We start from the raw sequence: 20645 nt of genomic DNA, 5'->3' as shown, positions 1-20645 counted from the left end.
TCTCAGGTTTTCGGTAGCTTAGGGGTTTTCTAGGGAAGAGCTCATTTGTACTACTTTGAAAGACAGTTTGTCATATCTTATCCTGCGACATGGCATGATGAAGTATGTCAGGTATGACTAATGAAAGCTTTGGCATAGATAGCAAACAACATCAATGAGTAACAAAGATTTTCATGACAGGGACACTCCTTTGAGATCGTTGTGTTTTGTAGGCCTATTTTATGCTGTGGTGAATGCTGTTGTGTAGCATGAGGTATTTTGTTGATTGTATGAAATATTGTTGCTTTACATCAATTAAAAATAAAATTGCAATCAACTTACATGTATTTACAGTTTATTGGACTTACAAAGAACATACATACAGACAGACAAACATCAACAAAATTCGGTGTACTGTTTTTTAGAAGGAGGTACATTTTCTCAGAAAAGTACGCATTTTGCCATTTCTCTCTGATTTTGACAATATCTCAATAGCACGATCGAGTGTGAGATTTATACTGCTTGATACTGTACAGTAAAGGTCCAAACCCTGTAAATAAATATATTCTCTGTAGTAGAGAGCATCATGGAAAAGAGTGCTTTATCTGTAAACACACATCTGGTCTATTGTAAGTAATGGAGCCTTCTATGAGGTTTTGGGGTTGACTGCCATATCGTCAGTGGTGTAAAGTACTTCAGTAAAAATACTTTAAAGTACTGGAGAAATTGTTGTAGGTTTTTGGGGGTGTCTGTACTTTACTTAACTATTTATATTTTTGACAACTTTTACTTTAACTTCACTACATTCCTAAAGAAAATATTGTACTTTTAATTCCATACATTTTCCCTGACAACCCAAAGTACTCCTTACATTTTGAATGATTAGCAGAACAGGAAAATTGTGAAGTTCACACACATATCAAGAGAACACGTGGTCATCCCTACTGCCAATGTTCTGGCGGACTCACTAAACACAAATGCATCTTTTGTAAATGATGCCTGAGTGTTGGAGTTTGCCCCTGGCTGTCTGTAAATAATGTCTGAGTGTTGGAGTTTGCCCCTGGCTGTCTGTAAATAATGTCTGAGTGTTGGAGTTTGCCCCTGGCTGTCTGTAAATAATGTCTGAGTGTTGGAGTTTGCCCCTGGCTGTCTGTAAATAATGTCTGAGTGTTGGAGTTTGCCCCTGGCTGTCTGTAAATAATGTCTGAGTGTTGGAGTTTGCCCCTGGCTAAAAACAAGAACATGGTGCCGACTTTTACTCAAGTAACATTTTACTGGGTGACTTTCACTTTTACTTAAGTGATGTTCTATACTTTTACTCAAGTATGATGATTGGGTACTTTTTCCAACAGTGCTGATCATCTGTAACAGGGATGTTCAAATCTTACCCTGCAAGGTCTGAAGTATTGCTGGTTTTCTGTTCTACCTGATAATTAGTTGGCCCCACCTGGTGTCCCAGGTCTAAATCAGTCCTGGATTAGAGGGGAGGAATGAAGAAGAAGAAGAAAAAAACAGTGTAACTGGCTTCCAGGTCCAGATTTGAATTTAAGAATGATTTTTCAGACTCATGGCTAGCTACCGCAGAAAACCCAATAACATAGGGAAACATTAATCACAAGGAAGAACTAAGGGCAAAGTTTCTAGACAACCTCTTCACTCCTCAGGCTTCACAATAATTGCATGTCTGTGACCCATTTATAAATCTTTCCCAGTCAGTGGTGGCTGGTGCCACTTTAAATTGAAGTACGGGCTCATAGTAATGGCTGGAATGGAATGATATTACACTTGTTTCTAATGGTTAGATACTGTTCCATCTATTCCATTCCAGCCATTACTTTGAACCGTCCTCTCCTCACCAGCCTCCACTGTTCCCAGTGAATAGGCTAGGAAGCCCAGCGAGAAAAGGGTCAATTTCTACAGCTTGGGCTTCTCCAGTGGAGATGACGGACGCATCTTTCGTACTCTTTGTCGTCTTGCATGGCCTCTTCTTTTCTGTTTCGTACTCTTGCCGGCCAGTCATAAGCAGTTATCAGGGATACATTTGTTCTCCTCTTCCAGTGGGGGGCAGACTACCCCATTGTTTGCTGGTTGTAGGTGAATGTAGCGAGTTCTGTGGCGCACGCCTGAGTCTCCGCATTTGCCTTTGCACAGGCCCCAGGGTGACCATGCAGACACCTCACAGTCTAGAGGGGTGGAATCTAGTGGGAAGGACACCAGATATACTCTGTTAGTAATATGCATTAAGACATTATTTTAGCAATCCATAGAACACTTGAATTGCAAGAGACCAGAGACCTGTAACACATGCGCGTGCAGCAGTAGGGGTTGATATGATTTCAGTGACCCTTTCTCTAGTTAGGCTCTAGGGCCCCTCTGTGTGTGTGTGCGTGTGCGTGGTGGTCTGCTGGAGTTATAACATGCCACACAAGGATAAGCCTTCAGGCATAGGTTAAAATGACTGATTTAGCTAAGCCACCCAACACCATTTCATACGAAAGGGGAAGACTTGATTTATTAATCAAGTTAATTTGCTCAATCAGAAAAAAATGTTATAGAATATTTCCAAGTGCTATGTCAAATATAGCTGTAATACTGTAGGAAACAGGACATTTTATGATTGAATAGAATATACAGGTTAACCAAATGTATTTCGTATGTATGCCAAAGTAAATCCCAATGTAAGGAAATTCTTTAAAATTTATGTTTTTATATATCCAAAGCTCGTAGCGGTACATTCCTGGCTACGGTTTCTAAATCTGGATGAACTTTTATTGAATAATTAAATTACAGAAACTTGACTTTGTATGTTTTAAACATCCTGTGGTTTGCCTAGCCCCCCCCCCCCTCCCCCCCATGTTATGAGCCAGTAAAATGTTGATATCTATCACAGATTGAGGTTATTTTTTGGGAGAATTAGAGAAGCAGGAGGATGTAACGTGGAAATAAAAGCAAGGCTGGACTACTTGACATCAGTGCTGAGAGGCAGGAAATGTCCAATGCCTTTGACCTCCTTTATCCTGTGTGTTGCCTGGTTGCCATGGGCACAGAGGAACAGCTCTTGCTGACTCCAACTCAATGCTGGCGCACAACGGATCCGATTACCGCAAGGCTTTACTTTACTCTTTATGTTTTGCCAGATGGCCAGTGCCAATTATTTGCTCTCTTCTTCATTTTAATGGGGTTAAATTGAATAAATCTTGGTTCATAAGATGATGATTACGTTAAAAACAATAATTGATCAAGTTTTTTTCTATAAGAGAGGTAGGATTGCAGGATAGCAAGCGATAAATATTAGTTCACTGTATTTGTTTCTTAAATGTTTCTTGCTTACTTATGAGAGAGTCCTCAATCTCATTGCCAATCTCATTGCCAGTCTGGTTGAACTGGGTGGGCTCCATGGGTATGCTGAAGATCTGGTTGTTCTTGGTCTTTGTGAGGGTGACCTTGCCCATGGGTGGCAGATTCTTCAGACGGGGATAATAGAAAGAGTTGGCAGGATGGCTTGGAGAAGATGACGTTATCTGGAAAGGACAAAATCAAGTTGTGTTGTCAACAGCACTTCTGGTATTGATTACCGAAGTTGATATAGCATCATCAGTTACCTACAGCATGGACATGATGATCAACCATGGGCTCTTTTAGATTTACCTGTGTGACTTTGTCCTGAGGAATGGTCTCAAAGTTGGGAGAGGAGAAGGTGAAGCCACTGTCAGTGCCTGCATCGTAGGGGTACAGCTCCAATGTGACACTCTCCTTCCACTGGTCTCCCTCACACAGGTCAAAGCTGTCCACTCCCAGGAACCAGTCTGGGCTGGGAACTATCCGCACTATGAAGGATAGCTGTAGAGAGAGGGGGAAGTAGGATGGGTTATGTGTGGATGTTTCTAGGAGTCCGTCTAACAGTAAACTCAAATTTAGTGCAGACACTCAAAGGATCAGCGGTCTTAATCTGCTCTTCATTATTCCGTACTCTCATCTTTACAGAGCTTTCCTCAACTACAGTTCCAACAGAGACTTCCAACAGTAAGAATAATTATTTTTGCTGACATCTTTTATTGAATACCCCGAGGCCAATAATAAGAAACTGGTCCCAAATGCTGGTCCCTGAATGTTGTGTAAAAACATATATGTACAATACCGTTCAAAATTTTGGGGTCACTTAGAAATGTCCTTGTTTTTGAAAAAAAAACTTTTTTTTTTGTCCATTAAAATAACATCAAATTTATCCGAAAAACAGTGTAGACATTGTTAATGTTGTAAATGACTATTGTAGCTGGAAACGGCGGATTTTTAAAAATGGAATATCTACATAGGTGTACAGAGGCCCATTATCAGCAACCATCACTCCTGTTTTCCAATGGCATGTTGTGTTAGCTAATCCAAGTTTATCATTTTAAAAGGCTAATTGATCATTAGAAAACCCTTTTGCAATTATCTTAGCACAGCTGAAAAGTGTTGTTCTGATTAAAGAAGCAATAAAACTGTCTTTCTTTAGACTAGTTGAGTATCTGGAGCATCAGCATTTGTGGGTTCGATTACAGGCTCAAAATGGCCAGAAACAAATAACCTTTTTCTCAAACTTCTCAGTCTATTCTTGTTCTGAGAAATTAAGGCTATTCCATGCGAGAAATTGCCAAGAAACTGACGATCTCGTACAACACTGTGTACTACTCCCTTCACAGAACAGCTCAAACTGGCTCTAACCAGAATAGAAAGATGAGTAGGAGGCCCCGGTGCACAACTGAGCAAGAGGACAAGATGCTGGCCTTCTAGGCAGAGTTCCTCTCTCCAGTGTCTGTGTTCTTTTGTCCATCTTAATCTTTTATTTTTATTGGTCAGTCTGAGATATGGCTTTTTCTTTGCAACTCTGCCTAGAATGCCAGCATCCCGGAGTCGCCTCTTCACTGGTGACTTTGAGACTGGTGTTTTGCGGGTTCCATTTAATGAAGCTGCCAGTTGAGGACTTGTGAGGCGTCTGTTTCTCAAACTAGACACTCTAATGTACTTGTCGTCTTGCTCAGTTGTGCACCGGGGCCTCCCACACCTCTTTCTATTCTGGTTAGGGCCAGTTTGCGCTGTTCTGTGAAGGGAGTAGTATACAGCGTTGTACGAGATCTTCAGTCTCTTCGAGACTATGCCAGAAATCAAGTATATTGTCATAGAGAGATTACTATGTAAAACCTACACCACGTATTCTAAACCCTGTACCAACTTTTAATATAAAAGTTTTTTTTCAAGTAAATAGGTGCACATTCAGAGAGGTATATTAGATAGATGGACATTGAGAGAGGTATATTAGATAGATGGACATTGAGAGAGGTATATTAGATAGATGGACATTGAGAGAGGTATATTAGATAGATGGACATTGAGAGAGGTATATTAGATAGATGGACATTGAGAGAGGTATATTAGATAGATGGACATTGAGAGAGGTATATTAGATAGATGGACATTGAGAGAGGTATATTAGATAGATGGACATTGAGAGAGGTATTTTAGATAGATATTGAATGCTCTGTGAAGATTGAGAAACTTACAAAAGAGTGCCTTGCAAAGACCTCGAACTCTGAGGTCATCTGGCCCGTTCCCCCAACCAAGGCTGGAGCAGAGAACAGCCCGTAGACACTCTGGATGCGTTCCCCAGCCGCCTCCACCTCCTTCATCAGAGTCCAGGCCTCACCCTTCTCAGAGAACTCCCTCACCCCGTTGCTTGCAAACTCATTCCGCTGCCAGATATGATAGTCTGAACTGTGGGTCACCCCTTGAATGGAAGAATTGCACATATTACATGGATTGTTTCCCCCAGTTTGTGTAGCTCTTAACTAGCAGCTCAGAATGTATTTAAAATGTCTGCTTTTCAGGCACACTGTAAACTAATAATAATGGATTGGATGCATATACCGCTTTTCCAGGTGCTCAAAGAGTTTTAAATTATAGGGAAAATCTGGAAATCTGCAATGCACGTCTACTACCATACATTTACCAGATGTTTATAGTACTTACCTGATGTCTATGTTTAATACATGAATATAGGAATCTACAGTATAAGATTACTATTACAGTATTAACAAAGGGAGTCAGATCACAGGCTAATAACAGTACATTTTATTTTATATATTTTTTGTCATTAAGCAGACGCTTTTATCCAAAGCGACTTAAAATATCAATTAGGGTTAAATGCTTTGCTCAAGGGCACATCGACAGATGTCTCACCTAGTCAGCTCGAGGATTCGAACCAGCAACCTTTCGGTTACTAGCCCAACGCTCTTAACTGCTAGGTTGCCTGCCGCCCAAAAAGTATTTCACTTACCAATGAGAGGGGACCACTGGGCAGGGGGACGGTAGATTGGGTACTGCTTAGGGAAGGAGGTTTGGCTCCACATCCCTGTAAATGTCAGGCTGTACTTGGCAGTGGTGTCTGCCGTGCACACTGGGTCTATGGTCACAGGCATGGGGTGGACACTCCCAAGCAGGGTTAGGGTCAGGCTGGCTAGCCAGTGCACCACACTGCTAGTGCTGCTCACGTTCATGTCTCTTTCCATGCTTGTTACTGAGCTGGAAAAGAGATAGGGGAAGGAGGGTCATTTCAGGTTCTGCACCACTTGACTGGGCAACCAACCACATTCCTTCTGCGTTGGTTTAAAGTACGTGGTCCATATGACTGATGAGGAAAGAATTTTGGCCTTAAAACATTTCCACAGTTCCAGACTCAAACACTCGCTTAAACACAGTGCAACAATGAGTGTGAAAGTGAAATGGGAAACAGAAGCAGGTCAGATGCAGGCTTGACATCAATGTAGATGTTTATATTAATATCTGCACTGATAGAATTCTAAGGTGTTTGCAGTCTATACACGATAATTCGTCTTCATTCATTATTATTGCGTTAGGCTACATGAGTATGAACATTCACAGCTAACCTACTGACAATGAAAGCCTAGGAATGTAACAGCGGCGACATTAAGTCTGACAATTCACATGTGTACGCATTCATGAATATAAATAAGCTTATGCCATTAGGATCATCATGCATTCATAGAACACTTGTTCACAACATTTAGATGAGTGACAAATAGCTTTTGCTTTCCACACATAACACCTACAGTACTCATTGCACGCATGCTTGTCAGATCCGCTCTACACAAAGGTCCATTTGACATTCAGTAAGGCAGTGCTTGAGACGACAGAGGAGTGGGTACTTACTGAGTTTTCAGATACAGATGTGGTTATCGTTGAAGTTGAGGAGTGAAACTTGTGCCTGGGCTGTCTTGAGGAGGGACTGCGAGACCTGAACGCTTCCCTCAGCTATTTATGCCTTCCAGAGGTCTCCTCAGTTGAACAATATCAATAACCCCTGCCCTGACCCCTCCCAGCTTCACTGATGCATTAGCGCTCTCTCCTTCCCTCCTTTTTTCCTTCCCTCCCTCCCTCTCTCCCTCCCTCCTAGTCCTCCCAGGGTGTGAGTGAATAGATCATAGTTGGAAACAAGGGGATATAGTTTTTTCCTAAAAGGGTCTAGTCTACAGTGTGAGTGGAGCTGGAGCAGGGACCACGCCTGCCTATGCAGGGCCTCTTGATTTTTAGGCCAGCAGAGTTGTGGGGAAGTGGCTTGGCCGGCGGACAACTTGGCGATGGGATAGGGATGGAGAGACAGCCTGAGCCGGCAGCCCTTCTAGCCCACATTCAGGCTAACAGCTCTAGCCTGCTGCTGTAATTGCTTTCACATGCTCATGTTTCACCTCCACTGCTCCCTCTGCCGCTGCCACTGCTGCCCTCCCACTCCCACTCCTTGCTCTTTAACGCCGAGACTAGGGTTATTTGTGAGATTCTGTTGATTAAGTTCCAGAAGTTCAATCAGAAGTGCACATGCAGTATACATTCTGTTGTAAAATCTTGCAAGCAAGCGATTTATTTCACATCAATGTGAGTGAGGTAAGTTAATTGATTATCAATTATCTAATTTAACTGATTATCAATATTCAATGTGTTGATATTTGATTGTACCATATGCACACTGTATTTAATGATGGTAAGGGCTCAAAGTAATGTGCATTATCTGCTAAAACTCTGTAAAACTGATGAAACATCTGTAACCTTATTATGTTAGGACGTAATAAATACCAGTCAAAACATGGCATGACCGCAGGTGTAGGTCAGGAGTGGCAGAGGAAAATGAAATGTCTACTGAAAGAAAGGAGGGGATACAAACAAAGTGTGGTTGCAGCTATAAACACGGTGCCATGGCCCTCTGACTGTGAGAGTGGTGGAGAAACGTTTAGAGGGGTCTCCCCACAACCACACCTGGGCAAAATATTGACTGACTTCTCTGGCACTTTTCTCTTTTTCTCTACGGCACCAAACATTGCCCTTAGCGCTTGTTAGGCAATAATCACCTCCAATTTCCGAGTGTAATTTCCTTGTTATGTCACTTCCATCAAAATATCAAACCACAGCTTGACGGTAATGGAAGCTGCAGACAGGCAGCAGGTGGGATATACGCCAATGTGGGGATATGCTATACATGTTGGACCCTTGTATCGGAGACATCTGCCAAAGTTGTAAAATCCTATACAACTTGCTTAATGAGACTCTCGACGTCTGTGAAAGCTCTACTGTGCCTACACATATTATTTTCAATCTATGTTTGAATAAGCATCTGTTCCAGTGTTGATCTGTGTATTTAGAATAGCAGTTATAAGATTAAGTTTGTTATTAAGTTTCTTCAAGCTTTTTGCATTAATTGAGCCAATGTGAAAGATTGTATTAAGGTTAGGGTTAGCTAAAAGGTTTAGGGGAAGGGTTATATAACATGCTAAGTAGTTGCAAAGTAGTAAGTAGTTGAAAATGTGCTAATTAGCTAATATACTAAAGTTGTCCCTGATGAGATTCGACCTATGGGTTGCTAGACGTTTGCATTATAGACCTACCCTTCTACCCCGACCAACCACCCTCCTTTCATTTTGCCTTAAGTAACCTTCTGTCTTATGTAACCATACCAAACCTAACATATCGTACTAATTTGAGTGTCCTGGATTTATGTTAACTATGTTACGTCTAGTCTATGAGACCAGGCTGGAGAGAGACATACATCATGGGAGGATGAGAGGGGATTCTCACAGACGTACAAGTGGGAGAAGAATTAGAGATACATAGAGACAGGTCTGATATTCTGATTTTCATGCACCAACACATTTAATTTAGGAATAGAAATTAAGGTTATAATAATGTAGGATACTGAATACATAGCTAGATCAGTGCCAAAACTCAATTAACTATTTAACCAAACACCTAACCTTAACCCTAAGCCCTAGCCTAGCTAACATTAGCCAGCTAGCTAATCTTAACATTAGTCACCTAGCTAACGTTAGCCACAACAAATTGGAATTCGTAACATATCATACGTTTTGCAAATTCGTAAAATATTGTACGTTTTGAAAATCCGTACTGAATGGAGTGGAATTTTGCAAAATGCTCTGAGACCAGGTTGCTTTCTCAGGCTCTGTTTCTCCCGTTGAACACAGGTTCTCCTCTATTGACCCACTAAGTGAGAGCCCGCTGGTATTTCAATCATCCACCTCTCCCACCGTGGGAGTCGTCTGACTTCGGCCGGAGGTATAAAGAACATGATTTACAGGGCCTCTCCAAAATAAGAGAGATTTGTTTTCCAGCATGGGTAGCCCTTTTTACAGGGAACTTCACCCTCTCAAATGTTGGTTTGATATATAGGCCTTTGGCACTGACACAATGCGGTTAAATTTCATTTAGTTAAAGTGCAAAATCCATTTCCTCAGCAGGATTTGAAAACAGTAAACCCCTATTTGGCGTAGTCACCTGTGTTTTGTTTACAGGCCACTTCCCAGATGGACCTGGACAATCTACAGAACCAGACATCAAGATGGTATGATCACATGTGGGAACCACATGCACCAAGCATGAAGTATGACACAATTTAAAGGTACTGTAGTATTATAGACAGTAGTGAGATAGAATGTGATGCAGGCTAACATAGTCCTGTGGTGCTCAGATAACTCAGCTGATTACATTAGTGCTGTGACCTGGATTCAGTTAATAGATGCCCATCAGCTAGGGGGCCTTGCAGAAAGAAAGTAACAGTGGTTCCTTGCCAGACACATCCCCATGTCTGTTATACATTCATGTTTTTAATAGAAATAAATCAATAAAAAGGATCTGTTTCAATTTGAGTGAGAGTTGCACATACAGTGCATTCGTAAAATATTCAGACCCCTTGAATTTTTCCAGAATTTGTTACGTTACAGCCTTATTCTAATATTGATGAAATAATTTTTTCCCTTCATCAATCTACACACAATACCCCATAATGACAAAGAAAAAACAGATTTTTTAAAATGTTTGCTAATTTATAAAAAAATAAAAAAATGAAATATTACATTTACATAAGTATTCAGACCCTTTACTCAGTACTTTGTTGAAGCACCTTTCACAGTGATTACAGCCTCGAGTCTTCTTGGGTATGACGCTACAAGCTTGGCACACCTGTATTTGGGGAGTTTCGCCAATCTTCTCTGCAGATCCTCTCAAGCTCTGTCAGGTGTAATGGGGAGCGTTGCTGCAAAGCTATTTTCAGGTCTCTCCAGAGATGTTAGATCGGGTTCAAGTCCGGGCTCTGGCTGGGCCACTCAAGGACATTCAGAGACTTGTCCTGAAGCAACTGCTGTGTTGTCCTGTTGGAAGATGAACCTTCACCCCAGTCTGAGGTCCTGAGCACTCTGGAGCAGGTTTTCATCAAGGATCTCGCTATACTTTGCTCCATTCATCTTTCCCTTGATCCTGACTAGTCTCCCAGTCCCTGCCGCTGAAAAACATCCCCACAGCATGATGCTGTCACCGCCATGCTTTACCGTAGGGATGGTGCCAAGTTTCCTCCAGGCGTGACACTTGGCATTCAGGCCAAAGATTTCAATCTTTTTTTATTTATTTTTTCCCCTAATTTCGTGGTATCCAATTGGTAGTAGTTACTGTCTTGTCTCATTGCTGCAACTCCCGTACGGACTCGGGAGAGGCGAAGGTCGATGAGATGCCATTCACTAGGTAAACACATACAGTATACCATTCACTAGCTAAACACAGACAGTATACCATTCACAAGCTAAACACATACAGTATACCATTCACTAGGTTAACACAGACAGTATACCATTCACTAGGTTAACACAGACAGTATACCATTCACAAGCTAAACACAGACAGTATACCATTCACTAGGTTAACACAGACAGTATACCATTCACTAGCTAAACACATACATTATACCATTCACTAGCTAAACACATACATTATGCCATTCACTAGCTAAACACATATAGTATACCATTCACTAGGTTAACACAGACAGTATACCATTCACTAGCTAAACACATGCAGTATACCATTCACAAGCTAAACACAGACAGTATACCATTCACTAGCTAAACACAGACAGTATACCATTCACTAGGTAAGCACATACAGTATACCATTCACTGGGTAAACACAGACAGCTTTCAGTGTGGTGTACTCTCTGACACTCAATGCTGGCAAGAATATGGGTCTTTCGGTGCGGTCTTTCAATGTCAGGTCCTTAAAGTCGTGAAACTATTGCTCAAAACCCAAAGCTAGCTCTCTTCAAGGATCTTTGAAGCACTCTGTTTTTAGAGGGTAACTCTAAACTCTTTAGCGGGTAACTCTAAACTCTTTAGCGGGTAACTCTAAAAGGGGTTTATTTTGTTTTGATAGGTGCAAGCGTTTTTTACTAAATACTCTCAATGGACTACAATGCCTTATTTTCTCACAGGTTATTACAATAGAGACCATTTCTCATTTGTTGACAGTGGAAGGGGCTTGGATGGTTGAGAAAGATGACTCTTGGTGTTTTCCGTGCTGTCAGTGTAGTCAGTTTCCGTGCTGTCAGTGTAGTCGCTGGCATTCTCAGGTCTAAATATTTATGAGAGCAGATGGAAAGATTATCATAGAGACAGTTTCATTGCCTTCCCTCATCGAGTCCAATCAACTAACAGTCTACAAAAGATGTTGAAATACATCCTTATATAGGATGTTATTAAAGTATGGCAAAGGATTTGAAACCTTAATTTGAAACTGTTCGCCCTGAGCTTTGTGTGTGTAAACAAATGCCAATGAAATTAACAAACAATTAAGTTTGAGTTATAGCAGAGACATATTTCATCCTCAGGTCACTAGAAAATAATGTTTTGTTTATGTTCAAAAAGTCTATCTTATGTAATATACGCAATAATAAAGTTAAGCCTGGTGTTTCCAATAGCATTACTGCATTTCCATTGGACTTACAGAGGATTTTAAGTCAATTTGACTGAAGTGTAAGGTCAATGGACTGGGAAGGAACATGTTGGGAAGGAGAACATACGACTGACCATTGGTTGATGCCAAAGATTTCCACTCCACTTTGGTCATTAATGTTCATTTGTAAATTATGAAAGCAGCCATGCTGGTAATGGACAGCGAAGGCCCTGGTGGACTCGGGGGAATCTAGCTGTCATATTGAATCAAGACCTCAGTTTGTTTGACATTCAGCAGGTCCAAGTATGGACGGTAAAACTTGACTTATGTCAGAGAGGCAATGCATTGCTTTAGCATGTCTACTGAAAGGCAAGGAAGGTTGTGATTAAGCATCACTTCCCTTAGAGAGCAAGCAGAATGATCTGAGGATGCCCAGATTGTGTCTTAAGAAATACACTTGATGTTGGGGTCAAGTTGAGCCCAATTGCAGGCCTCCAGAAATCTTCTTCTGGTCAGCTGCCCTCCACTCTGGAAGTCATATGCAGTCATGGAAGTGATGAAAGTCCTGGCAAAAATCCCCTTGGACCAGATAGTTGGAAAAAATATCTGACATTAATATGTTTATGATGGATTAAAGCAAGTACCATCTGAATTTATTATTTTGTTATTGCTTGAAACTACTTTGATTTTCTCAAACAATACTGCTCTCCAGATGTTTGAATAGGTTCTTGGAATCATGAGTCAATTTTAAGGGGACATAATGGTGGTTTTGCTTTGGAAAAGCTTTCGAATTGCAACTAGCCTACATGGGAATCAAAACAGTGCATTTAATACAAAAGGCCTGATTCACATGTAGTCTAGGTGCAAGCCCATCGGTGCTGACAAGTCATCATTCAGATTATAGCTAAGAAAATCTAAATTGAGTATTGTGAAGGCTAGAACTAAAAGAAAGGATGTTAGCAGGCATTTAAACTCTTCCGTCAATAAAAGACCAGTGTCTTTCTGAGGGAATTTCTCAAACCATTTCTGTAGATAAGCTTGTAAAGATACCACCGAGGTCCTATTAGCCAAAATGTTGATGGAAACCACATGGCACACAACAGCTCCCATTCAAATCACAGGTGGACAACAGAAAGTGGGTCAATCTCCTCAGTCTCGTTTCTCAAAACGTGACCGTTAACGATGAAAATAAAAATACAGCCTAAATGTTTGCATAGCCAAACCGGACTGTTCTTAATTGACACATAAAAATCCTTCCTCTGTTTTAGTAGTCTTTTTAAAATCACATTTTATTGGTCACATACACATATTTAGCAGATGTTATTGTGGGTGTAGCGAAATGCTTGTGTCCCTTACTCCAACAGTACAGTAGTATCTAACAATTTTTAGGCCCCATTCCCCTCTTTTCCAATGTTCAAGTTGAACACCTTGACCAATTGTCTGTTTACCTTACATTCCAACAGTTGCGCAATATTATAAGGGTCTACAAAAACAATTGCACACATAGTAATGATTGATGTAAGTGTTAAAGAGTGAATTACCCAGCTATAAGCTTGTCTTGGTTAAAAAAAATATCAAAGCACTCAACCTTTTTAAGTTTTATTTAGTTAAAATGTAGACAATTGGCTTCTGTATACATTTTTGCTATGTAGGTGTTGAAACTAGGTTTAAGACAGTACCCTTCTTTTCAAAGTGGAGCACAGTGATTTTATTGTGAGCTGAGAGGAGGCATCCAAGTTGCCAAGGGCGTCATGCACCCAAAAAATCTGAGGGGGCACAAAGTAGGTGGGGAGGGTCTGTAAGCAGTGGTGGGAAAAGTACTAAGTATATTTAAAACCAGATGCTTTTAAACTTTTACTCAAGTAGTATTTTACCCGGCAACAGTTACTTTAGTACTTTTCAAAGTTATTTTTACTTTTACTGGTACAGTGGTGGAAAAAGTACTCAAATGTCATAATGTTATTTGAGTAAAAGTAAAAAGTAAATTCTATACATCAAATTCCTTATATCAAGCATACCAGACGGCACAATTGGGAGAGCGGGAGCAGGCGTGACAGTACCCCCCCCCCCCCCCCCCCCCCCCCCCCCCAGAGGCCACCCAGCGTCCCACCTGGGTGAGCCTGACGGGTCGGCCGAGGCATGGGCGCTAGTCAAGCTGGCTGGGGCGTAGAAGCACGACGAACCGGCAGAGGCGTGGGAGCCTGACGATCCGGCTGAAATGGGAAAGCCCGACGATCCCGCTGAGGCGTGGGAGCCCGACAAACCAGCTGTGGCGTGGGATCCTAATGGGCCGGCTGAAGCAGGACGAGGGGTGGGCGCCTGCCGATCCCACGGAGGCAAGACGACCTCTCGAGCAAGGCTAAGGCGTGGAAGCCCGACAAGCTAGCTGAAGCACCCCCGGTTCCCTCGGTGACGGCACCTGGACACGACGTCACCATCCAAAACTCCCTGATGCTTCTTTTAGTGGTGTTAGCATTCTATAAGGATCGACGCTGGTAGACGAGAAACGGGTATAAGGAGTGAACATAGCAATGGACATGGAACAGGTCAGGACAGCGTCTGGACATGAACACATAATGACAATAATGCTGACACAGGGAACAAACGGGAGCAGACAGTTATAGACATGGTAATCAACAAAGGGAAGGAATCCAGGTGAGTCCAATGAGTGCTGCTGCGCGTAATGATGGTGACAGGTGTGCGTAATGAAGCACACGAGCACCAGAAAGGGAGAGTGGGAGCAGGCGTGACAGTATTTGTGTTGAGTGAGACCGACAGATCAGAGGCAGTAGGGATGACAATGCGTTATATTGATAGGTGAATGAATTGGACCCTAATTCTGTTCTGCCTGAGCATTCGAAATGTAACGAGTACTTTTTGGTGTCAGGAAAAATGTAGGGAATAAAAAGTACATATTTTATTTAGGAATGTAGTAAAGTAAAAGTTGTCAGTAAAATATAAATAGGAAAGTAAAAATACCCCAAAAAACTACTTAAGTAGTACTTTAAAGTATTTTTACTTAAGTACTTTACACCACTGTCCAAAAGTTGGATCATTTTTCAAACACCTGAAAGACCTTTTTCCTGCAATCTAAAAACATAGTCATTATGCTTAATTCTATGTCAAAAATATGTTTATTTTTCTGCCTAGCTAAGCATACCTCTGACCGATGTTTCTTCTTATTTTTTAAGAAACTAAAAATGATTCTCTGCAACTCTGCTAAAATCTGGGTCAAAATTGAAAGGAATGTGAGTCTTATTCAGTACATTTAGATATTGCTTGCTTTTCAAAGTCTACCAACCTTACCATTAGCCATGCCAGCTAAGACAGTTATACAAGCTAGCTACTCTAACTTGATTGATAGTGAAATGGCTGAAATGGCTTCTTGGTATATGTGTAAATATTTGAATGAACATAACAAGATTCAACAACTGAGACATAAACTGAACAATTTCCACAAACATGTGACTAACAGAAATGGAATAATGTGTCCCTGAACAAAGGGGGATCAAAATCAAAAGTAACAGTCAGTATCTACTGTGGCCACCAGCTGCATTGAGTACTGCAGTGCATCTCCCCCTCATGGACTGCACCAGATTTGCCAGTTCTTGCTGTGAGATGTTACCCCACTCTTCCACCAAGGCACCTGCAAGTTCCCGGACATTACTGGGGGGGAATGGCCCTTGCCCTCACCCTCTGATCCAACAGGTCCCAGACATGCTCAATGGGATTGATATCCGGTCTCTTCGATGGCCATGGCAGAACACTGGCATTCCTGTCTTGCAGGAAATCACGCACAGAACGAGCAATATGGCTGGTGGCATTGTCATGCTGGAGGGTCATGTCAGAATGAGCCTACAAGAAGGGTACCACTTGAGGGAGGAGGATGTCTTCCCTGTAACGCACAGCACTGAGATTGCCTGCAATGACAACAAGCTCAGTCCCTATGATGCTGTGACACACCGCCCCAGACCATGACGGACCTCCACCTCCAAATCTATCCCGCTCTAGAGTACAGGCCTCGGTGTAACGCTCATTCCTTTGACGATAAACGTGAATCCGACCATCACCCCAGGTGAGACAAAACCGCAACTCGTCAGTGAAGAGCACTTTTTGCCAGTCCTGTCTGGTCCAGCGACGATGGGTTTGTGCCCATAGGCGATGTTGTTGCCGGTGATGTCTGGTGAGGACCTGCCTTCCAACAGGCCTACAAGCCCTCAGTCCAGCCTCTCTCAGCCTATTGCGGACAGTCTGAGCACTGATGGAGGGATTGTGCGTTCCTGGTGTAACTCGGGCTGTTGTTGTTGCCATCCTGTACCTGTCCCGCAGGTGTACTGTTCGGATGTACCGATCCTGTGCAGGTATTGTTACACGTGGTCTGCCACTGCGATGACGATCAGCTGTCCGTCCTGTCTCCCTGTAGCGCTGTCTTAGGCGTCTCACAGTACAGACATTGCAATCTATTGCCCTGGCCACATCTGCAGTCCTCATGCCTCCTTGCAGCATGCCTAAGGCATGTTCACACAGATGAGCAGGGACCCTGGGCATCTTTCTTTTGGTGTTTTTCAGAGTCAGTAGAAAGGCCTCTTAGTGTCCTAAGTTTTCATAACTGTGACCTTAATTGCCTTCCGTCTGTAAGCTGTTAGTGTCTTAACGACAGTTCCACAGGTGCATGTTCATTAATTGTTTATGGTTCATTGAACAAGCATGAGAAACAGTGTTTAAACCCTTTACAATGAAGATCTGTGAAGTTATTTGGATTTTTATGAATTATCTTTGAAAGACAGGGTCCAGAAATAGAGACGTTTCTTTTTTTTTTTAGTTTAGTTATGAGGTTTCAAGATTGGGAACCTATCTGGGCTAGCTAAGGCCAACTTCATAAATTTGCTAAGTGGACAAAAAAAAAGCAAATAATTTGGGGGGGAAAAATGTTTACTGGACCAGTCTGAGGCGGCACGTGCCTCTGTGCCCCCTATGGGCTTGATGCCTCTGCAAGTGAGCATATTCTCCTGCTCCTTTTGGGCATAATAACGCCATAACCCACTTTGGCAAGCGAAAACCCAACACTGCATATGGATCTATAACCCAGTGTGGAGAGAACACTTTCCGTTTAATGTCTTGTATATTTCTCTTTCTCTCTGCCCCAACTCAACCAACTGCAGCTCTGCCCCAACTCAACCAACTGCATCTCTGTTCAGAGAGAGCTGGGAGGAAGTCTGGGAATCCTGTCAGGCAGCGTCTCAGTCACCGCTTGAACTCATCTGTGAAGGCTGGGCCTACCACGCAGGCAGCTTCTCAGTCACTGCTGAATCCATTTGTGAAGGCTGGGCCTACCACGCAGGCAGCTTCTCAGTCACTGCTGAATCCATCTGTGAAGGCTGGGCCTACCACGCAGGCAGCTTCTCAGTCACTGCTGAATCCATCTGTGAAGGCTGGTTCTACCACGCAGGCAGCTTCTCAGTCACTGCTGAATCTATCTGTGAAGGCTGGGCCTACCACGCAGGCAGCTTCTCAGTCACTGCTGAATCCATCTGTGAAGGCTGGGCCTACCACGCAGACAGCGTCTCAGGCACCGCTGAATTCATCTGTGAAGGCTGGTTCTACCACGCAGGCAGCGAACACATCCATATGTTACAAGCACCATATAAATAACAAATTGTGATTTAAGTGTTGAGAGGAGCCAAATGTTTGTTGGACGGGTTGACATTAAAGAGGAAGAACGTCAAGGTAGGAAACCAATCAAGCCTGGACTCCATCTGCTTTTAATGCTCTGAGAGAAACATCTTCCAGCTGCTCTTCAGCCTTTTCCATGGATTGTAATTTAGAGTGCAAAAAACACACAGCTCTTTCCGTTGTCCATGCCAGCAGCCCAGCCCAAGTCTGTTGGGGGGGGGGGGGGGGGGTAGTTTAGATAATATAGCTGGCAACTGTTGCCATGTCTTACCGAATATACCATGATTGTTAGTAGTGTAAATTGTTAGCCATAAGTGAGACATTTGTCAGATCTCTTTCTAATTTATATTGACATTCACATATAATTCCCTGCTAAAAAGAGTAACCGTATTGCCTCAAGGAAAATCTAACAACTGAGTTGATTGAGTATGCTACTCAACATGCCTCTTATACACTGAACAAAAATATAAACGCAACATGTAAACTGTTGGTGCCATGTTTCATGAGCAGAAATAAAAGATCCCAGAATGTTTACACACAAAAATATTATTTCTCTAAAAGGTTGTGCACAAATCTGTTTACATCCCTGTTAGGGATCATTTCTCTTTTGCCAAGATAATCCATCCACCTGACAGGTGTGTCATATTAAGAAGCTGAATAAACAGCATAATCATTACATAAGTGCACCTTGTGCTGGGGAGCAATAAAAGGCCACTCTAAAATGTTACGTTTTGTCACAACACAATGCCACAGATGTCTTAAGTTTTGAGTCTCCACTGCGATTCTCTACCTCTAACCCTACTACAGGGGCTGAGTCACTGGCTTACTGGTGCTCTTTCATGCCGTCCCTAGGAGGGGTGCGTCACTTGAGTGGGTTGAGTCACTGACGTGATCTTCCTGTCTGTGTTGGCGCCCCCCCCCCCCCCTTGGGTTGTGCCGTGGCGGAGATCTTTGTGTGCTATACTCGGCCTTGTCTCAGGATGGTAAGTTGGTGGTTGAAGATATCCCTCTAGTGGTGTGGGGGCTGTGCTTTGGCAAAGTGGGTGGGGTTATATCCTTCCTGTTTGGCCCTGTCCGGTGGTAACATCGGATGGGGCCACAGTGTCTCCTGACCCCTCCTGTCTCAGCCTCCAGTATTTATGCTGCAGTAGTTTATGTGTCGGGGGGCTAGGGTCAGTTTGTTATATCTGGAGTACTTCTCCTGTCTTATCCAGTGTCCTGTGTGAATTTAAGTATGCTCTCTCTAATTCTCTCTTTCTTTTTCTCTCTCAGAGGACCTGAGCTCTAGGACCATGCCTCAGGACGACCTGGCATGATGACTCCTTGCTGTCCCCAGTCCACCTGGCTGTGCTGCTGCTCCAGTTTCAACTGTTCTGCCTGCGGCTATGGAACCCTGACCTGTTCACCGGACGTGCTACCTGTCCCAGACCTGCTGTTTTCAACTCTCTAGAGACCGCAGGAGCGGTAGAGATACTCTTAATGATCGGCTATGAAAAGCCAACTGACATTTACTCTTGAGGTGCTGACTTGCTGCACTCTCGACAACTACTGTGATTATTATTATTTGACCATGCTGGTCATTTATGAACATTTGAACATCTTGGCCATGTTCTGTTATAATCTCCACCCGGCACAGCCAGAAGAGGACTGGCCACCCCTCATAGCCTGGTTCCTCTCTAGGTTTCTTCCTAGGGAGTTTTTCCTAGCCACCGTGCTTCTACACCTGCATTGCTTGCTGTTTGGGGTTTTAGGCTGGGTTTCTGTACAGCACTTTGAGATATCAGCTGATGTACGAAGGGCTATATAAATAAATTTGATTTGATTTGAGGGAGTGTGCAATTGGCATGCTGACTGCAGGAATGTCCACCAGAACTTAATTTAATTTTAATTTCTCTACCATAAATTGTCTTTGTCATTTTAGAAAAATGTGCAGTCTGTCTAAACCAGCCTCACAACCGCAGACCAAGTGTATGGCGTTGTGTGGGCGAGAAGTTTGCTGATGTCAACGTTGTGAACAGAGTGCCCCATGGTGGGGGTGTGGTTATGGTATGGGCTGTCATAAGCTACGGACAACGAACACAATTGCATTTTATCGATTGCATTTTGAATGAACAGAGATACCATGACGAGATCCTGAGGCCCATTGTCGTGCCATTCATCCGCCGCCATCACCTCATGTTTCAGCATGATAATGCACAGCTCCAAGTCGCCAGTGGTGGAAAAAGTACACAATTGTCATACTTCATTAAAAATAAAGATACCTTAACATAAAATGACTCAAGGAGAAGTGAGTCACCCAGTAAAATACTACTGTGGTAAAGGCCTAAAATAATTGAGTTTTAAATATACTTAAGTATCAAAAGTAAATGTAATTCCTAAAATATACTTAAGTATCAAAAGTAAACGTATAAATAATTTCAAATTCCTTATATTAAGCATAGCAGACGGCACCATTTTCTTTTTATTTACGGATAGCCAGGGGCACACCAACATTTAGACATAATTTACAAATGAAGCATTTATGTTTAGTGAGTCCGCTAGATCAGAGGCAGAAGGGATGACCAGGGTGTGTGAATTGGACCCTTGTCCAGTCCTGCAATGCCGTCAAAATGTAGCGAGTACTTTTGAGTGTCACGGAAAATGTATGAAGTAAAAAGTACATTATTTTCTTTAGGAATGTAGTGAAGTAAAAGTAAAAGTTGTCAAAAATATTAATA

At 42.5% G+C, this 20645-nt stretch overlaps 1 protein-coding gene across 1 annotated transcript; it reads right to left on the bottom strand.

The window, feature by feature from the left end:
* Positions 1–317: 317 nt before the first annotated feature.
* On the bottom strand, positions 318–7300 carry spon2b (spondin 2b, extracellular matrix protein). Its single transcript, XM_055887992.1, has 6 exons — positions 7186–7300; positions 6293–6537; positions 5520–5743; positions 3628–3819; positions 3311–3500; positions 318–2177 (listed from the first exon to the last, which is right to left on the bottom strand). Exons 2-6 carry the CDS (start codon positions 6522–6524, stop codon positions 1996–1998), a joined length of 1020 nt encoding a protein of 339 aa, XP_055743967.1. The 5' UTR covers positions 6525–6537; positions 7186–7300; the 3' UTR covers positions 318–1995.
* Between the last annotated feature and the right edge of the window lie 13345 nt (positions 7301–20645).

This window comes from Salvelinus fontinalis, chromosome 29, assembly GCF_029448725.1.
Source record: "Salvelinus fontinalis isolate EN_2023a chromosome 29, ASM2944872v1, whole genome shotgun sequence".
Classification (NCBI taxonomy): Eukaryota; Metazoa; Chordata; class Actinopteri; order Salmoniformes; family Salmonidae; genus Salvelinus; species Salvelinus fontinalis.
Note: the sequence above shows the minus strand (reverse complement) of the source record. Positions and strands in the feature narration are given on the sequence as shown.